The sequence below is a fragment of the Poeciliopsis prolifica genome, unplaced genomic scaffold (assembly GCF_027474105.1).
Source record: "Poeciliopsis prolifica strain line A6 unplaced genomic scaffold, Auburn_PproV2 SCAFFOLD043, whole genome shotgun sequence".
Taxonomy (NCBI): Eukaryota; Metazoa; Chordata; class Actinopteri; order Cyprinodontiformes; family Poeciliidae; genus Poeciliopsis; species Poeciliopsis prolifica.
Genome location: NW_026562418.1, coordinates 2,604,393 through 2,623,236, shown reverse-complemented (window position 1 = coordinate 2,623,236; position 18,844 = coordinate 2,604,393). Strand labels below are relative to the sequence as shown.

At 39.0% G+C, this 18,844-nt stretch overlaps 1 protein-coding gene across 2 annotated transcripts in view; it reads left to right on the top strand.

The window, feature by feature from the left end:
* kcng2 (potassium voltage-gated channel, subfamily G, member 2) overlaps positions 1 to 15,099 on the top strand; it is a 33,835-nt gene extending 18,736 nt beyond the window's left edge. For both annotated transcript variants that reach the window (XM_055056042.1, XM_055056041.1), the window contains exon 3: positions 12,015 to 15,099. In XM_055056042.1, coding sequence (XP_054912017.1) covers positions 12,015 to 12,845 — 831 coding nt within the window. In that variant the 3' untranslated portion in view covers positions 12,846 to 15,099. The remainder of the gene's footprint in view (positions 1 to 12,014) is intronic.
* The last annotated feature ends 3,745 nt before the right edge of the window (positions 15,100 to 18,844 follow it).

Sequence of the window (18,844 nt, the reverse complement as noted above, 5' to 3'; positions counted from 1 at the left end):
AAGCGCACCCTTACGAGGGCCACATATTGCCAGGGAGCAGGGAGCTCACAGTTGGACTGCATGGAGTGAGAAAGTGTGGAACAGCTGCAGAAAAACAGACTTCTTTTTTTTTCTTCTTCTTTAGCTTTAGTCAAAATCTGGAAAACGGAGGAGGGCATTACTCATTCCTGCTGACTGTGAGTTAGGCGTGCTGCTTTTCCGGCTTGGAGAAACGTACGATCCATCATCGATGGAATGGCAAATAATTTTTGCTTCACTGAAAAATTTTTTTTTTTTATAACTTTCTTCAGCAAATCATGCCACCGTGGGCTGCAGAGTGTGGTGTTCAGATGCAGCTTTATTATTATACACAAATCAGGCATAATATTATGACCACTAAGAAGTGATCTGAATCTGCTACGTAACTGAGGAGAGTTCAGGCGCTGACCCATCTCACTGCAAAAGCAACAACAACATTGAGTGCTCATGTTTTCTTAGACACAAGGTGAAGGTCGGGTGGATCTCCATCTTTTACTTGTGTATCACTTGGCAAGGTTTTAGAAGAACATTTTTTGTGTTTGCAACCTGAAACATTTTGTAGGTTAACAAAATAAAAAAGAATTGGCACCAAAAGTTAAATAACTAAAAATAGAGACAAACGTCATATTATCCATATTGTGGTGCAGGTAAAGGAGGAAGACGTCACAATAATTACATTTCTGTGTTTTTAATTGGGGGAGAAAAGCACATTTTGGCCTTATGGGCATTCAACTTTGGGATTTTATCCTTTGGTGCAAAAAAATAAAAAATTACAGGATCTGAAATTTCTTGGTATCTGGTACTCTGCATATCTTCGGTGGTGTAGGGGAAGTTTATGCCTGGATGTGTCATTGCTGGTTTGGCTGCAAAAGGGGGACAAACACACAGACTGGTGGTCATAATGTTATGCAGGATTACTGCATGTGTCTTTGTGTTCAGGAATCATGTAGAATCTGGTAAATTCCCTGTATTTTTCATGATGGGTTTTATTGTTTTATTTTAACCAAATGAGCATTTTAATCAAGGAGGCGCTCAACTCTTTTCACCCACTGCGCCTCGTTGGTCTCACTCGATCACCACCAAGGAACTTTGTCAGACTGTTTTAACTGGGTAAGCAAGCATCTTTTATTATTTGTAGCCTAAAAACAGTTCATCCAACCAGGCATTCATCATTTGAATTCGGGAAGCAACAGGACCAAACAGAAGGAAGGAAAAATATAGTTATCTTCTCCTTTGGTTACTTTTTGCGATGCAGATGCTCCAGCTGTGCGTCTCTTTAATTGCTCTTCCCTGCGGAGCTTCAAGCATGCCCGGCTGAACAGTCTCTATATGCTTGTGCCAGAAGAGTCATTGACATTGTTAAGTGTTGTCGAAATGCTTCTGCTGTTACCATAGAAGCTTTTGCTTTTGTAAACCCTTTCAGGTAAAGTGGTCTTATCTGCTGTTTCCCATAAAGGAAACACTTGCTGCCTGGCTGTTGACTGATTATTCCAGAGTGTGATATCCAGGGTGTGTCCCAGATCATGGATTCACCTGATGTTCACATGATTGTCTCAACTGAAATACAACTCGAGTACAATTTGTATATAAAACAAGTCTTTTAAAAAAGAATCTTAATTTAACTATAAGATGTTTTAATTATTGTATAAGCCAACTGTATGTGGTGGATCATGTGACATGGCTCTTTGCCCAGGACTCCATACTCCCAAGGTTTGGCACAAGTGTTGAAAGAAAAATGTTCAGCTGTAACCCAGAAAATATTTTTTTATATATATATTTATTTGTTCTCAAGTCTGCTCCATTGCACAGTGTAGGCCAGTGGTCTCAAAATACAGTCCTTCAGGGCTTTAGATGCTTGTCTGCTTTGTCACACCTGGCTCTTTTATTAGCTCATTAGCAGGGCTCGGTGGAGCTTGACTGTTTGCTGGTGAGGCAGTTTTGCCATCTTATCAGTCGTCTTGGACGTGGGACACATCTAAAAGTTGCTGGACTCTGGATCTTGAGGAGTGCAGTTTGAGATCACTGGCGTAGGCAGTGTAAGAAAATATGGCCAAACACCATCTGTGTTTAATGCTGCTGAAATTGGTGTTTTCTTATATTTCAATTTTATATAAATAACAGTCCAAGTGCATGAAGTGTGCTGATGTAATTAGCTTAAAACTAACAAAGTGAGCCATTATTCAGGGTGTAAAAACAAAATTAATATAATTTCAATCAAGTTTTCATTTGTTATTCTAGGACAGAATCAACCCTCATAAATATCAAGTAAAATTTGCATCCTATTAGTAAAGTGGCAGTGTTCACTTTGCGATGCAGAGCTAAGACATGATTTTTAGTGTTTCAGGCTATAAAAAACTAATTCATTTGTGATGTCGCTGGGCTTGGTTCCACACATTTAAAAACATTGAAAAAGATTATGGCAATGTAATCCAAATACTGTTATTATTGTTCAGTCTGAGTAATTGCTTTACAAATTGAAAATCTAAACAATTGAGGAACTGAGCCAAACCAAAACGTATTAGATGCTGCCTTATGGGGGGAGAAGAACGGAAATGACAGACGACACATTAATATTTAGTCAGTGTGAAATCATATTAAACATACAGGAGGTTAAGAGCTTGGGGAAACATGGTAGATGTAAATGTACTTATTACAATAAGAGCTTTGCAAAAACCCAAACTTTTACCAAGTATTTTTGGTCTAGTTTCTAGTGCAGATATCATGAATCCACTTGAAATAAGACAAGTGTCTTACAAGTGACTTTTCAGTAAAATATAGGAGTTTCTTTAACTAAATAATCATTTAGTACTTATAAGTACAACAATATGTCCAAGTAACAAGAATTTTTCCCCATGTAACTTAAAACATCTTGTTCCATGGACAGATTAATTCACTTATGACGATAACTTTTCCATCAATATTAAAGGGCTAGTATGTAAAATCAACTTTTTTGATTTTTGTAGCATGTTATGTTATTTGCTTGTCAAAAACATACATAATTATTTAATTCTCTCCTCTGGCTCCCCCAATCAGCTCCTCCAGACTAGTCAGTAGCAACTAGCAAACACCTGGTGGAACTTTGAATCAACTTAGCTCATTATAGGAGCTGCTTCTCAATGCAATGCTGATTAAAAATGTTGTTAAAGGGTCAATAGAGGAACCATGTTGTGTTGTGATAACTTCCTGAAGGCGGAGTTTCAGAGAGACCAGAAGCTTCTTAAAGAGACAGTGACCCAATTACAAAGTCAAATTTCTTTTAAGTCATATTTTATACATATATCATATAGATTTTTTTTAATAACAACTGAAAGTTGCTTTATTGTGCTACAAAATGACACAATGTACCTGTAAAACACAATATTGCCATAAATTATTGCCATAAAAAAGCTCCTATGTTGCCCTGAAAAGTTGCTTGTAAGTTAGTTTTGTCTGATTTCAAGTCTATTCAAGGTATTTGCACTAGAAACCAAAAACTCTTGGTAAAATGTAGTATTTCTGCACTGTGAGGTGCTTTCATATCATCCAGCTTCTCAATTTCTGCTTGCAGCTCTTCAGCCAACCTGGTTACCTGCAATAATCTCAAACTGTGCACTCAGTGACATGAAAGTTGTTTATAGGTTGTGGAGGAATAGAGATGAGGTTAAAAAAAAAAAACGTGTCCTCATAACCGACTGTCACAGTATACAGATGGCTTCTGTGTTGGGGAGATGTAGCAGATTAAATGAGCGCTGATGCTTGTTACACGGTGACACATTTTCCAAGTGCAGCATGGCAGGGCCTCTCGCCAGAACACACTGAAAGTGCAGTTGGTCAGGTTGTCAGTCAAAACTAAAAATAGACAAATGAAAATATTCCATTCTTCGTGTCATGTTGCTCACATTCCACCCAGACTGGAAATGGTTCGTGAGCATCCACAGCTCAGCTTTTGAAGGGAATAAATATGCTGTGTTTGTTCCCTGACGCGCCGACAGCAGTGATGAGTTTGTGATCAGACTTTAAACTGGGAAATCTGAATTAAAACTGGTTTCAGAGTTAGATGTCAGAAAGAGAAAACAGGAATAAGAAAGTTTTTCTCTTGTTTTTTGCTGTAAACCATAATAGTTCCAGTTATATTATAGTATTTTCTTAATTTAGTGACATTTGAATCAAAGGGGGGAATTAACAAAAAAAAAAAGAAAAACATTTTTGATTCAATTTTACAGACTGCTGAGGCGCAACCTCCTGACACCACATCCTTCTGACACCACATGGCTGGATGGACTTCTGCTTAGCTAAAATGAGCAATGGGGGGGAAAGACCAGACTGTTTCTGGAGAAGGTTTTTGTTAAAGAATCCTCATATACCGTATTTGTGATGTATGGGTTTGAGTTCTATAATTCAAAACAAAACAAAGTTAACTTTCATAGCAACTTTCAGCGACAAGGCATTTCAAGATGCTTTACATCATCAAAACACAAAAATACAAATACATCAAACTGATGGTTATGTTGGCCATTTTCAAGGGTTAAGTTACTTTATCAGACAAAGTCATAAAGAAAGTGGGTGCCTCAGGGCTGGACAGAAAGCAGGGCTTGAATGATTAATTGTGATTCATCCTGATTAAACCCGATTAATCGATTACTGAAATAATTGACGATTAATTAAGCAACTGATTAATCCTGATTAATTTTACAGACTTAAAAAAAGAGGCCATGTGCTGAAAGGACAACACAGTCAGAGCAGTAATTAAGCTAAAACTGCACAAAAGAATTAAACATTTTGCATTTAAGATAAAGAAAAGTAAAGTGTTTTCTTCCCTGAACTTGTTCTATGCAGAACTCCTCAAGTGGTATAGGTTTAGTTTAACCTGGTTCAAATTTCATTTTAAAAAATTTCTTTATTAATATTGTTAATTATTATGAAAAATAATCAATAGATTATCCTTCCTACACTGTATTGATGTTAAGTCAGGCAGAAAATGCAGAGCTTTTCCCGTTTTGATGTAAAGGTATTTCTTAGCTGCAGATACATCCTTTATTACAAATGATCAAAAATCATTTGTAATAAAGAAATTACAAAGAAATGTAATTGCATTTTAGACAATAATATGTTCATTTTCCTTTTAAAAAAAAGGAATTGAATTATTTGTTCATTTGCATCTTTGAATGTATTTCTAATATTTGATATTAAAAAGGCTAATATGCCAAGTTTTACAAATCCAATTAAGTGATTAAGTGTCAAATCAAGGAACTGATTAATCGGCGACTAAAAATAATCATTAGTCGCAGCCCTATTTTACTTTAACGAGACATTTCTTTGTGTTGTAACTTATGCTAGAAACAGTGATCAATAATGAACCAGCTTATTTATCCTTTTCATCCTACAAGTACAGTATATGTTGCCTTGACCAGGCCTGCGAAATCCTCCAGTGTTGTTCTGAGCTTCGGTTGTTTGTCACAAAAGGAGAAAAAACAAGCAGCCATAAATGTTTTGGTTGTTTTTTGTTTGTTTGTTTGTTTGTTTTGGACGTAGTCATAAAATCCCTGTGGCCTGAGATTTGATAAGTGAAAAAGCTTATTAAGACAGTTCCTGGAAGAGCAGTGGAAAGCGAAAGCGCAGTCCTGAGCAAATACACATACACACAGGCGCACACAATCAGCGAAGCTCAATGGGGTGAATAAACATAAAGATCCATTAAAAGCATGGGTGTGCCAAAGTCACACAGCTCACCGCTCGTTGAATCGGAGAAAGGGGCGTTCCCCTTCCTGGACTGTTTGTTTTCCACGCTTGTCTTCCATCGTGACGGGGTCAGAGTCCCTCCATCACTCAGATGGATAATTGCACGTTTTTAATTTGATCCTCTGTGGTACATGAGCGTACTCTAGAGGGAGCGGGTGGAGAGGGGAAACGCACTCAGGCAGAAAACAGAAAAAAAAAAAAAATAATACTCTGGTCATAGTGGATGAAAAGCGATGCTACGAGTTGCGTTTGTGTTACAAATAGACAGATTCCCTGCATGACGGCCGGTAACGGAGGAAGTGTGAAGCATACTGCTTGGAGTGTGAAGATCGGGGAATTAACATGGACTTGTTTCGGCGCCAGACTCGTACTATTTTGGATCTGAAATGGCAGCATGTGGTTCGAGGGTGGATCTCAAATTTGAATTATTTAGTTTTAAACGCCACATGAAGCTATTGAAATGTTATTTAAATGGCTGTTAGTCAACATTTGCAGGCAGTGTATGGAAAAGGTGCCAGAAAGGGCATATTTTCTGGCATATTTTGTGATGTCGTTGATGAATGTTATTGATAACATGGCTTAAAATTAATAGGAAAACAGTAGGGGTGAGGGATATGGACTTCAGGTTGTGTCACAATATTTGGCAATACAGTTGTGATATGTATGACTTTATGACTTTGACTCTGTGCCACAGCAATTATAGCCCCACAGACACAAATAATACCTCTGGCAAACATTCCTTGTCAATCTTATTGGTAACCATTCATGTTTTCATTGAACAAACAGTGCAGAAAATAGTAAAGTCCTCAGTTTAGTGGAATTTTAAATTCAAAACTTTAATTTAATTTAATAAATCAAAACTCTCATAACAAGAAACGTATCACAATAAATGATAAAAAATACGATAAATACTTCCCCCAGCAAAAAGTTCGACAAACAGTGTTACTGTTGGTCTGCTTTGGGTTTATTGTAGCCATAGAGCCCATATAGCGAGTAGCATATCATTTACATAATAATGTAATGCAATCTGAGCACTTCTTTGTGATATTTACATCCTACTAATGAAACCTGATATGTTGTGACTTCTTATGTATTTCCTTGTTTGTCACACTTAAATGTCTCAGATCGTCAAATTAATTTAAATCCGTCACTTTTACTCAGCCACCCTGAAGGGTTTTTGAGCAAGATTCGTTTGATTAAGGTCACGCAACAACATCTCAGCGTGATTATGTGATTTGGGTTCGAATTTTAACTAGGGCAAAATCTTTCTTTGCATAATTTTGCTTGAATTTCAGTTTAATTTCGGTCAGCGAACAGCAGATCAGCTCCTGTGTGTTTTATGTGGGACTAATACTGAGATTTCAATGATTTGGTATGACACAAAGGATGAACAAATGAAAAAGGACTCTTGTCAAGGATGGTGGTGGATCTGTGCCGCTGAGGGCTCAGAAAGTCTCAAATTCAGAAGCAATATTCAAAAGTGGTTCTTTCAGTCGGATTGTATATTTCATACATGCAAATCAACATGGAAATGATTCAGCAAACAAGCATTCAACCACCACCATACCTAAATTTGATAGTAAACATGTGGGTTGAGATGAAGAGAGGCACCTGTCGACACGACTTCTGTTGATCATTTCTGTTCTCTGAGGAAGAGCCGCACTGAAACGGACGTTGTCGTGCTTCTGTAGAAGATTGATTCTGATTCTGATTGCTCAGTTATGTCTCCTCTTGCATGAATTACTGCATGTTTTTCATCAAATAATATCCAAATTACACTCTTCCTTCCTTCTCTTCCTACCTTTTTTTCTTCTTTTTTTTAGAGTGTATTCATATTGCTTGAGATTTTGGAGTTTGCAACGCGTCCAAATGTTTCTCAGTAGTGTGAACAAAGATTGCTTTTGTTTTGAAATTTCCAATCCAATTTGGCAGAACATTCCCTCCGAATGAAGCAGATCGTTTGCTTTTAACCTCGTTGTAACAGAGCTTCCCCACATTTGTACACAAGAGAGCCGAGCCTGCAGCCTGCCAGCAGCTGCACAGGACTGGTAATTTTAACTTGAGTGTGGATTCAGGCCAGTAGACAGTCTGTGGTAAAGCTGACTAATGGGTGATAAAATGCTCTGCCTTTTGTGACGTGGACCTTCCTGATTTACAGTCAAGCATCCAAACATAGTCTCTCTGGCCTCGGAGGCAATGTAATCTGTTGACTTTTGTCCTGAGAGCTTGACGCTTGAATTCCCGTCAAATCTGTTTTCCAAGTTCAGGGTCTGCACATCTTTTAGCTCTAATGTAAGGTTTACATCTGGAGAGAACTATTTCCATGTTTCACTAAAGTTGTTTTTCAGCTTTTATGAAACCTTTACAGCCACAGTGGGGATGTTTCATCACCTGCTCAGACGTTTAAAAGCCTGCACCTTGACTCCTCTTTGCAACCCGTGTTTATGCCTCAACAGTGTGCATTTATTCAGGGACATCCATGAGTGTCTCTGCAGAAGTCGCTCATTCTTTTATCTGCGCTGTGCAGCGAAGGGAAGCAAACGCTGATGAAAGCTTTCACACTTTTGCACAAGGAAAAGTCTATGCTTTTCCTCTTTTTTACATCACAAAAAGAAAAAACAAAAAAATGTTGCCATGTTTTATTGGGATTGCAGTCAAATGCATTGTATAAAAAATTGAGAAGTGGGTGAAAAAGTGATAGGTAGCTTTCAAAACATCCTAAAATGACTTTTGCATATGAATATCCTCTGATTCATGTCTGTATGTGTTGGATTGCACTTTATTTACTTTTGTTCTTCCATCAAAGGCGTATCAGGTTCATTGTAACTAGGAAAAGAAAAATGTGAATTTTCTCCAAAAAAAAAAAAAAACAGAAAAAGGACATTTTTGAGCATGAAGTTTGTTTTATAAGAAAAAACAAATCTGAAATTTGAGATTAAACTCAAAACTTTTTGAGAAAAGAACTACATTTGAGTTTCAAAAGTTTCAAATTTTTTAACTTTCGAAACTCTGAAATTTCCGTGTGTTTTCAGAGATTTTTTTGGCGCAGACAAAATGGGGGCCAAATCCAACGTTTTCATGGCCAACTGAATGACCAGATTCTGAAATTTTCACCTAAAGAAAATATCAGATCTGTGCCACTTCCATAGGCGGCACCAAATCGGACACATATCCTGGCATGTCATATTTAATCCGATTTGCACAGCGACGAAACAAAAGTAAATATTGTTAGGACAGAAATGTCACTCCTATAGTGCCAGAATTAGCATCTGAGCTAACTAGCTGGTGCTAATTCTGATGCTACAGCCTGGAGCTGCATGTGATGTGACTGGATGTGTGAGACAGCAGGTTGTACAATTGATTGAAATTGGTGACAGCTGAACGAGGAGCAGCTGCCAGCCATCTTGGATTAATGGCGTTTAGAAATAGTTTTTACTTTTGGTTTTCTTTTTAAATCGAGAGGATCTGGAAACAAGCAAACTCCAAAGGGAATGGTTAAAAAAAAAATCATCTTTCTGGCACTTATAAGACCAAATTTGTCAGCCAGTGAGAGAAAATAAGTATTTTTTATATAATTGTACATTTGAAGGACTCAGTCTCTTTTGAGATTTTTCTGCCACCCACAGAACCACATGGCTGAAATGGTGGAAGGCCTTTGAGGTTTCTAGCATTTCTTCGTTTTACCAGATATTGTCATCTTGGCATTGTATCTTTCTTTGTAAAGTGTGCTGTGGGTCAAGGGTTCAGGTCTCTGCCAAGGCCTCTCTGCTTGATCTCTACATTAGTGACTTTCTTCCAGGGATTCTTGTTGCCTGTTGGCCTGGTTGCTTCCTCCTGATTTGCCTTACCAGTGAAGGGTTTGTGTTTTGCTTTGTGATGGACTGATGGCCTGTGCAGGGCGTACGTCACCTGCTGGGACAGGACTCAGACTGTCAACGGGTGTAGAAAACACAAAGACGAATGTTCCATACAATCAGGGCTGCTTCGTTTGACACCTGAACAATGTCGACAGGAAAAGCAGAAGGAAACGTTCGCAGAGTTGCCGGCGTTTACTGCCACTGTTCTGCACTCAGTTTGATGCGTGACAGCCGCGATTCAATTTCCAAAACTTCATGCGATGCGGATATCAATTAAATATGTTATTTCTGCGCCTGCAGTCGACAGTTTGGGCTTGAAAGGCCATTAAGTCTTCAAAGAAAAGTGGGACTGTGATGCTAATGTATCCTGGCCGAATGAAAAGTGGCACATTTTATTGTGTTTTCCTCCATCTTGTGTCAGAAGCAACATTAGGCAGCCTTCCTAAGATTACAAGCGCTCCCTGAAGTGAGGGGGTGAAATTACCTCCTCCAGTCGGACAATTCCAGCTAATATCCATCCAAATATTGAAACCTGGACGTTTTTGGTTGAGGCCGAATATCCGCCATTTGATAAATTAGCCTGTGCCAGGTTTCATTAGAGCTGCTACTCCATCATTTCTCTAAATTCAACTCAATTACTGCCTCGTCTTACTTTTGGCGCGAACCGTCATTTAAGTAGTTTATTACCGCCGCTGTGACTGCAGGAGAAAACTGCAGCTCTGGCTCTGCCGATCAGTCATTTACATGCTCCTTAATGGGTTTTGCAAGTTTCAGGTCTCTGGGGGCAAAAAAGGAAAAAGAACACATGCCATGCGCTGAGCTGAGTGTGTGCTTCTGAAAACTGCAGGAGGCTGACTGAGCAAATTCATGAGAAAACGGTTTATGTACAAAAACTGATGTTGGTGCGCTGTTTTGTGCAAAGCAATTGCGTTGATGTGTTGGTTTAAACTAATATAGTGCAGAAGATAATTAAATATTTTAATTAGAAATGAAAGAACCTAAATGGGAGTAGGTGCCACACGTTTTGTTTAAGCTACTCATTTTTCAGAAAGCAAGTATTTTTGTTTCTTTCTCTTATTGAACTTGAATTGACCTCCTGTTTTTCTGAGGCCAGCTCCTCTTAGCCACCTGCAGCCACAAATCTTAGTCCAGTCCATTAATATTATCAGGGGGAAAAAAATTGTTTAGTCTTTAATATGATTAATGATTGAGACAAAAAGAAATACACTCACTTTCAATCTTCAGTGTGACTTTTACGTAACGCACAATAAATCCTTTAGATCATAAACTCAAATATTAATGAACGCCGTGTCGGTCGCCGCCAAGAGAAGAGAGCGTTAAGCTGGGGGGAAAGGGAAGCGCTGCTTGGCCTCATTTGAACTTAACTCCCAACATCTGCACATCTTACACCTTGCCCAGCTCTCACCTCTTGATCACCCGGGTTTTGATGTGTGAGTCAGGCTGGGTTTCAAGACTTGGCAATCAAAGCCTTTTGCTTTACATTTCATGAATCTTTCAGCACCTCCTGCGTCGCGTTTTGTTGTGCCAGAGAACCGGTGCCCCGTCTTTGTTCCGACGTTCAATCTTCTTTGTCTACGAATGAATTCAAGAATCGGATCAAACGCTTGGAAATGCCTTGTGGTTCCTTCCCACCGTTTGTCATGTTGCAACCGGGAAGTGTATCTGATGTGGATTATGTGATAGACCACAAAAGAATATATATGGTCAGGCTTTTCCATAAGAAAATAATAATAAAAAAAGGCATATTCTTTACTACACTACGCTTAAATAAAATCAAGTTTAGCAGTTTGATTTCAGAAGTCACTTTCTTATTAGGTAAAGAAAACCTCTCTGTACAAATCCATCTGTACTGTGAAGGCCTCAGGTTGTCAGAGCACATTAGGGAACATCACAAACACCTGGGGAAAACTTTGGAGACATTCAAATCTGAAATATGTTGCATTCTCTAAATGTGTCCTTTACAGATGACAATGAAAATAATTTATTGTTGTACCACTTGTTGGTGAGTTTAGAAGCAAATAATATAGTAAAACATTATGTCATGTTATGTCGAGGGCCTGGAACTGTTCCAATCCAAAAAGACATTTTCCCTTCATTTCAGCTAAAAAACAAAAAACAAAACTCTTTTCTTTTGATAAAGACAACTTCTCATTTTTTAATAATGTCTGCTTTAGGAAATGTGTTATTTCTGGTAGCCAACAACCATCTGAATGTGTCCGTGAAGGAGTGAAGTCCTCTGGATTTGATAAAGTGCCCGTTCAAGTGTCACCGATTTACCATTAATCTGTTCTTGGACCAGCCTATTTTCTTCTGTCTAGCCTAGCGCCTACTTTAGCAAAGCGGTGTATGTCCTCACGTCGAACCCTAACACTGGTCTTCCTTTTCTCTCTCCGTCTGCAGGGTGAATGCTCCCAGAGGTGCTACAACATCTTCGTTCTGGAAACGGTCTGCGTCGCCTGGTTCTCCCTGGAGTTCCTTCTGCGCTTCATTCAGACTCAGAGCAAGTGCGCGTTCCTGCGCACGCCGCTCAACATCATCGACGTGGTGGCCATCCTCCCCTACTACATCACCCTGATTGTGGACTCTCTGTCTGTTGGGGGAAAGCCTGCGGGCTCGGGGAACAACTACCTGGAGAAGGTGGGCTTGGTCCTCCGGGTCCTGCGGGCCCTGCGGATCTTCTACGTGATGAGGCTGGCCCGCCACTCGCTGGGCCTGCAGACGCTGGGCCTGACGGTGAAGAGGTGCACGCGCGAATTCGGCCTGCTGCTGCTCTTCCTCTGCGTGGCCATGGCCCTGTTCGCGCCGCTGGTGTTCCTCGCCGAGAGCGAGTTGGGCGCCAAGCAGGAGTTCACCAGCATCCCCGGCAGCTACTGGTGGGCCGTCATCTCCATGACCACCGTCGGCTACGGCGACATGGTCCCCAGGAGCATCCCGGGCCAGGTGGTGGCGCTCAGCAGCATCCTGAGCGGCATCCTGCTCATGGCCTTCCCCGTCACCTCCATCTTTCACACCTTCTCCCGCTCCTACGTGGAGCTGAAGGAGGAGCACAACAGGGCGCTGAGGCAGAAGCCCGACTCGCAGGACAGCACCAAGTCGCAGAACAGCGAGGACTCGCAGGAGACGGACAGCTACCGTGGCATGGCGGAGGCCACTGCGGTGGTGGCGGCGCAGAGGAGGAAGTCCATGGCTGCTCAGAGGGCGGCTGAGATTAGAGCCTCCATGAACACTTAGATGCCGGCGGTGGAGTGACTTTTCTGGGGAAGCTGTGACAGTCGTCATGAGAATTCAAAGACAACAAGCTGAAGAGAAGGGAGAGTTCCCTGCTTTGACTTGCATCAGATTATATCTGCGGGTCGCCAGGTTTACAAAGGAGCAGCAGAAATCTTTTCGTTTGTAGTCTAGTCAAATCTTACTTTGACATTTCAGAAATAGCACAATATCCTAGATGAAACACCTTTAGCAACGTAAGACTGATGGCCGGGAAGCTTGTGAAAAGAAATCTAACACCACAGCATCACAGTCTGTTCTTCAGAGCCTGGACTGAAACACACAGTGTTTTTAACTCCATTTGTCAGCCATACATTATGTGAAGATACATACAGCAGAAATCAGATATTTACATACATCCATTGTTTAGACAAACGTTTCCAGTTTTAAGTCAGTAGATAGTGTTTTTAAATTGGGGGCCACCAGGTGGCGCCTAGGGGTCTTCAGAAAACCAAAACTGAAAAAAAATAAAAAATAGAATTTTTAATCAAATTTTTAAAAATCACAAATAGTTTTTTGTTATTATAAAATATACATTAAAATATGTTATTTAAATGTTAATTTCCATGCGCATCTTTCTGATTTGCTGCCAGTCAAATTTGTAAAGTTGCTTTGCTCTGTAAACTAGCAAAGCTAACATAGCTATGCTATCAAAGCCAAATGGACAAGATAATGGTTAAACCAAGACAGAAGAAACGCCCTGTTATGAAGAATAAACATGAGAAAAAAAAAATCTAAAAGTTGATACTTCTCTAACTATTTTGTTGCATTTCTTGTAGCGTTAGCTTCCAGAGGCTCACCCCTAGAAGCTAACGCTGTTTGGTGAAGGTTTGGGAACCTCTGAGTTACAATTACTAAAATCTCCACTAACATCTTTTGAACAGTATTAGATGATGATGCCATTTGAGTTACCTGGATACACACTTATGGATGGATGTGTCCCAGAGATCAGTGTGTTTTGCTGCTAAATGTGTATCGACACCAAAGGCAAAGGGAAAGATTCTGACCAGCTGACATGGAAAAAGATTTTTTTTAAAAATGCAATAAAATCAACATAGCCCTTTGTATTTGGTTCCAATGCCTTCTGAAATTTTCTGTATGTTTGGCCATATTGGAGGAAAAAGAGGGAAACTTTCAAGAAAAAATAGTACCAAATTTGAAGTATGGAGAGGCAGCTTTAGAGAAAAGGATTGTCTAAAACAATCCTCTCATAATTCTGGCATAGAGGAAATAGAAATATTTTGTTTGGTTTCATTTGATAACATACTTATAGTGTGTGTAAATATCTGGTTTCAACTTTACATTTTCATGTTTGTTTTGGCCTTTGACTAAACCAATTGTTTAGAGGTGAGGTCGGAATAAGTCACGCACACGCAAAACAAAAGAAACACAATCTACATCTGCAAGTGGTGATAAAAAAAGTAATTTCTTGTATAGAACGATGGGATGACTGAACCTCATGCTGATCCTTTTCAAAAGATGCCACTTTCCTGTTCCCTTAAACACATCGTAGTTAAGACAGGCGTTGTTCACTATGTACAGAAATCAGGTCGCATCCACTGCAGTGTTCTCATAAAGTTCAGACTGAATGAGTCGATTACATCCGAACCACCAAGCAGACAGACGTGACATTTTCAAAATTGAGTCTAGACAAATAAATCAAACAGCGTTTTATTACCTTCATCAACACGGCTTATAATTGTGTGAGGTGTTTATTGAAAGAGCCGTTTTTAAAAATACGGTTAGTTTCCAAAAATATTTACTCCCCTTGAGCTTTTACTTCTTGACCGCGTTACAAAATGCAAACTGTGATGTATTTTTGGGGAGATTTTATGTGATTGACACACAAAAAGTTGTGCATTATTAAGAAGCGGAAGGAAAAATTCTACATAAATAAGTGGAAATCCTTTTGCGTTTTAATCATCCCTCATCATTTTGACGCTCCTGAATGAAATACAGACGCTTTTGGAAACCATCTATTTGGTAAACCAGAGTCGGTTTATGTTTGCTTTAATTCTACTTTAAATCCAGCTGTTGAGGTTCGAGAACTTCACTAAAAACCTGAAGATCTCAGTCTGTTGAAGGGCCTGATTACAACCGACGCTCCTCTTTCCAGATGTTTAAACTTCCTGCAGCTTCCCAGTTTTGTGCCTGTTTGTTTTCGTCCTTTGTCTCTTAAAAGTCCAATAAAATACAGTGCAGTTTGTTGTCATTTTAAGTCAAGTACTTTTTCATCACATTTTTAACTATCTATATATTGCAGGTAGTCAATTTTATATATATATATATATATATATACAAAAGGAAAAACGTTTTCTTTTTGAAAAAGTTTGGATTTCCTGAAATCACAAAAAAAAGAATCTGACATTTGCGATAAACTTACTGTCAGACTGTAAAACTCAGCCTGAAGTTTTCCATCTGTGCCTAATTTTATTTCAACATTGTTGAGTTTCAGAGTTAAAATGACGCTGGCCGTTCAGTTGAGTGGTGACTTGACTCAAAGCTAAGCTAAAAACCTGATGGAACTTCATTCCAGGTTTTTACCTCTGCAGCTGCATGATGTATAACGTATCCAGCACATTCCCTCTAAATCATCTCCTTCACGTTTCACCAAACCCTGTTACACCACTGACAATATTTATGCTACTAATTCCTTCTACTAATACAAAATTCACAACAAAATACTTCACAGCTTGGTAGCACTGAGCTAAATATCAGAGGAGCTGTCAGCATCTTCCAGAATGGGCTTAAAGTTTGATGTCTAAACAAATCAGAGTATGACTGCAGGAAGATCAAATCTACTGTTCGCACTAAGAGCACAGACATTCTTCAAAGACATTTGTATAAACCCACCTGCTGCTTTTTAATTTAGCACAATCAGACCTCAAATACCAAGAAGAAGAGAGCTTAAAGGGCTTCATATTCGACAGGCATGGCTGCTGTTTTTATCTCGTTCTGCTTATGGATGTTACGTTTTCAACATGGCTTCTTTGGGGCGAAAATGCAACCAAGTTGGTTGATGTTTTGATCTGATCCTTTATTTATTTTTAGTTTTTTTGCTGTATCTGCTATGTGTTTGTCACCACCTGTTGACTCGGAGTAACATTGACCCTGCTAGCACACAGCCACCATTTTGCAACCAAAAGTCTGGGCTGCACTTGGATGAACACGGAGAGTCTAGACGTTGCTCAGTACAACTTTTACGTCGCCTGGGTTTCGAGGTTCAGCAGATAGCAAGTAGAGGATAGTATTAATAAAAAAAATTGAGGCATCTTCCTTTTCTTAAAAAAAAAGCAACATAAATATTTTAAGAATGCAATACCCTTTAACAACATGCTAACGTATAATATAAGCAGCTAATTTTGCAGCATTTTGGGAATGTTCACCGATAGGTTTCTGTTTTAGTTTCACTCATTTTGCGATTTGTAAATAAAAACAGAGCCGTGGACCAGACAACCTGTTATAATGCAAACATTTTCCTTCTGAAAGGAAGCAAACATCTGTCTCAACAGATTCTTCCTGGTAACTCGTTTTTAGACTGAGAAGACATGATATTATCAGCCATGACTTTCTTTGATCCTTTGTCCAATTCTGCATCAGATGGGCTTTGTAGAAAAGTTAAAAGTTCACCAAGTATAAATAATTCTCTTAAAAGTTTACTTAGATTTCAACAGCAATGACTTACAGATTTGTTTAAAAAAATACCTATTTGTCAATTACCATAGACTGATAGTTTGAATTTTTCTTGACAATTGGTTTTTGAACCCACACCTGAACAAGTGGATCATGCAAACTCAACTTGGGACACCAGGCATAATTCAGACAGATCACAAGAAAATTATTTAATCCAACAGTGACAGCAGTGGAAAACCTTGATAATTCACATAGAAAAGACAGAAAATTAATTCCATTTGGTCAAAATTATTAAAGTAACATACTGACTACTGATGTTGTGCGGACAGAACCCCACTTGGAGAAAAAAAAGACCTCTTGTCTTGCAGTAACTGTTCTGACCACCAGGGGAGCTCTTTCCTGCTTGAGACCAGAAAACCCATTTGTCTAAATCTGATTCTTTCCTCCCCCGATAATAATAATAATAATAATGACAAAAACAACAACATTAATCGTAATAATAATATAGATTTTTTTTGTTATGATAACTTTTCTTTATTTATGTGTTTAACCCTCTTTTAGGTGAGGTTTTTCTCTATATTAGATTTTTATAAGTGCATAAATGACATCAGTCAGACAACCAAACCGACTTGTAAATGTTTCTCTTTGCAAGCGGCTGACAGCAGAACTGCAGCCTCTGAATCAAAAACCGTCTCAGAGACTCAAAGTGATTCCCGGAATCTCAGCGATCTCTTCACACAAACCTCGTTCTCCAAAAGTCGTAGTCTTCAAGGTCGAGCGAATGCACAACAGAAACTAAAACCTCTCCACCAACTGTTGATGGTGAAACCGCCCAAAGCACCTCTTTGTAAAAGACATGTTTCACTTGCAGACTGAATCTCTGGATTAAATGCAGGACCAAAAAGAAAAAGGCTTGAACGCATCTCCCTCCAGAAACTGTTCTGCACAACATGAAACGTTTGAAGCTGGGATGAGGAGGTGTTGGAACAAACAGACTGAAATGAATTTGCAGTTTGCATCATAAATCCACAGCCTGAGGAACAGTAATGCGCTTTTTTTTCTATTGGAAAATGTAATAAAGACTATAATAAACACACTCCTGTGTAAATGGGGCTTTGATTTAACAATGTATTATACACAGGGATGCACTCAAGCTGTCAGGAGATTACGCTCCGTACTTCTCCATTATGAGCTTCTGAAATCGGCACAGGCTTCATGCTTCTTTTAAAGCGAACCTCATCAATAATGAATAAGTCCTGTCTCCTGGATTTTAATGAATTGCACTCATAAAAATAACGAACAAGAAAATCTGCCAGGATTCTTCGGGATTGGGTTCCGCTTTGGGCGAGATTCGTTTTCTCCTGACATGTGAACGTCGGGAGCAAACCCTCACATGCAGCTTCTAAATATTTCAACCACATGGACCCGGGCTGAGGCTTAAATATTTGAAGCAAGTCAACGTTGACGTCAGAGCCGCCTGTCCCCGCACAAAAGGGTTCGGGTCATTTTGACCGTTTACACCGACCGCATGCAGCCTGAGAAAAAACTGATCCCAAAAAACAACCAAACAAAAAAAAGTTTTCAAAAAGCTTTTTTTAGGGTGAAAAACAGACAAAACAGTAGAAATGTAGCTAATAATTTTTTACTGGTTGTTTTTATGATTCATTCTTTAATTGATTAATCAATTAATCAATTTCTTTTGACGTTCCACCGATTTTTCAATTAACCGCTGGACTTTTTTTTAAGCAACACAAGAAATAAATTAAGTGACACCAATAAATAACTCAATTTCTGTTTTAAATAAAACAAACAACACTTTGTTACAAACGACTAATCGATTACATGAGTTGACCCGCTCAACTCAATAACTGAATTATCTAATCAGATTGATCGTTTCTACAAATCAGTGATGAGGCAGAAGAGGCTCGCCGACCTGCTTTCATCACAAACGTGGCGCTGAAGAGCAACTGGATCAGAACTATTTTATGAATTTGATTTTTTTAATAAATTTTCCTCTCAGCCTGTAACTCAGTTTCTCCTCCATTTTCATGTCAGTCATAGACAGTTTTTGACTGACAACTTTTCCTTTTTTTTTTTTACATTAAGTAACTGACACAATAATGGAGTCAACAACCAACTCAGACTGAGGTTAATGTGTCCTCGCATGAAGAGCCAATGCATCTTGGTTAATGGAGCCCGGAAGGTTTTGAAAAGAATTCATTATATGTATAAAAAAATTGTCTCTCAATTTGGAAAATGTCCAAATAGAGTCTGGTAACTTCGCTTTTTTAAATTTTCCTGTTATGGTCTCTGCTCTACACCAGCGAGGA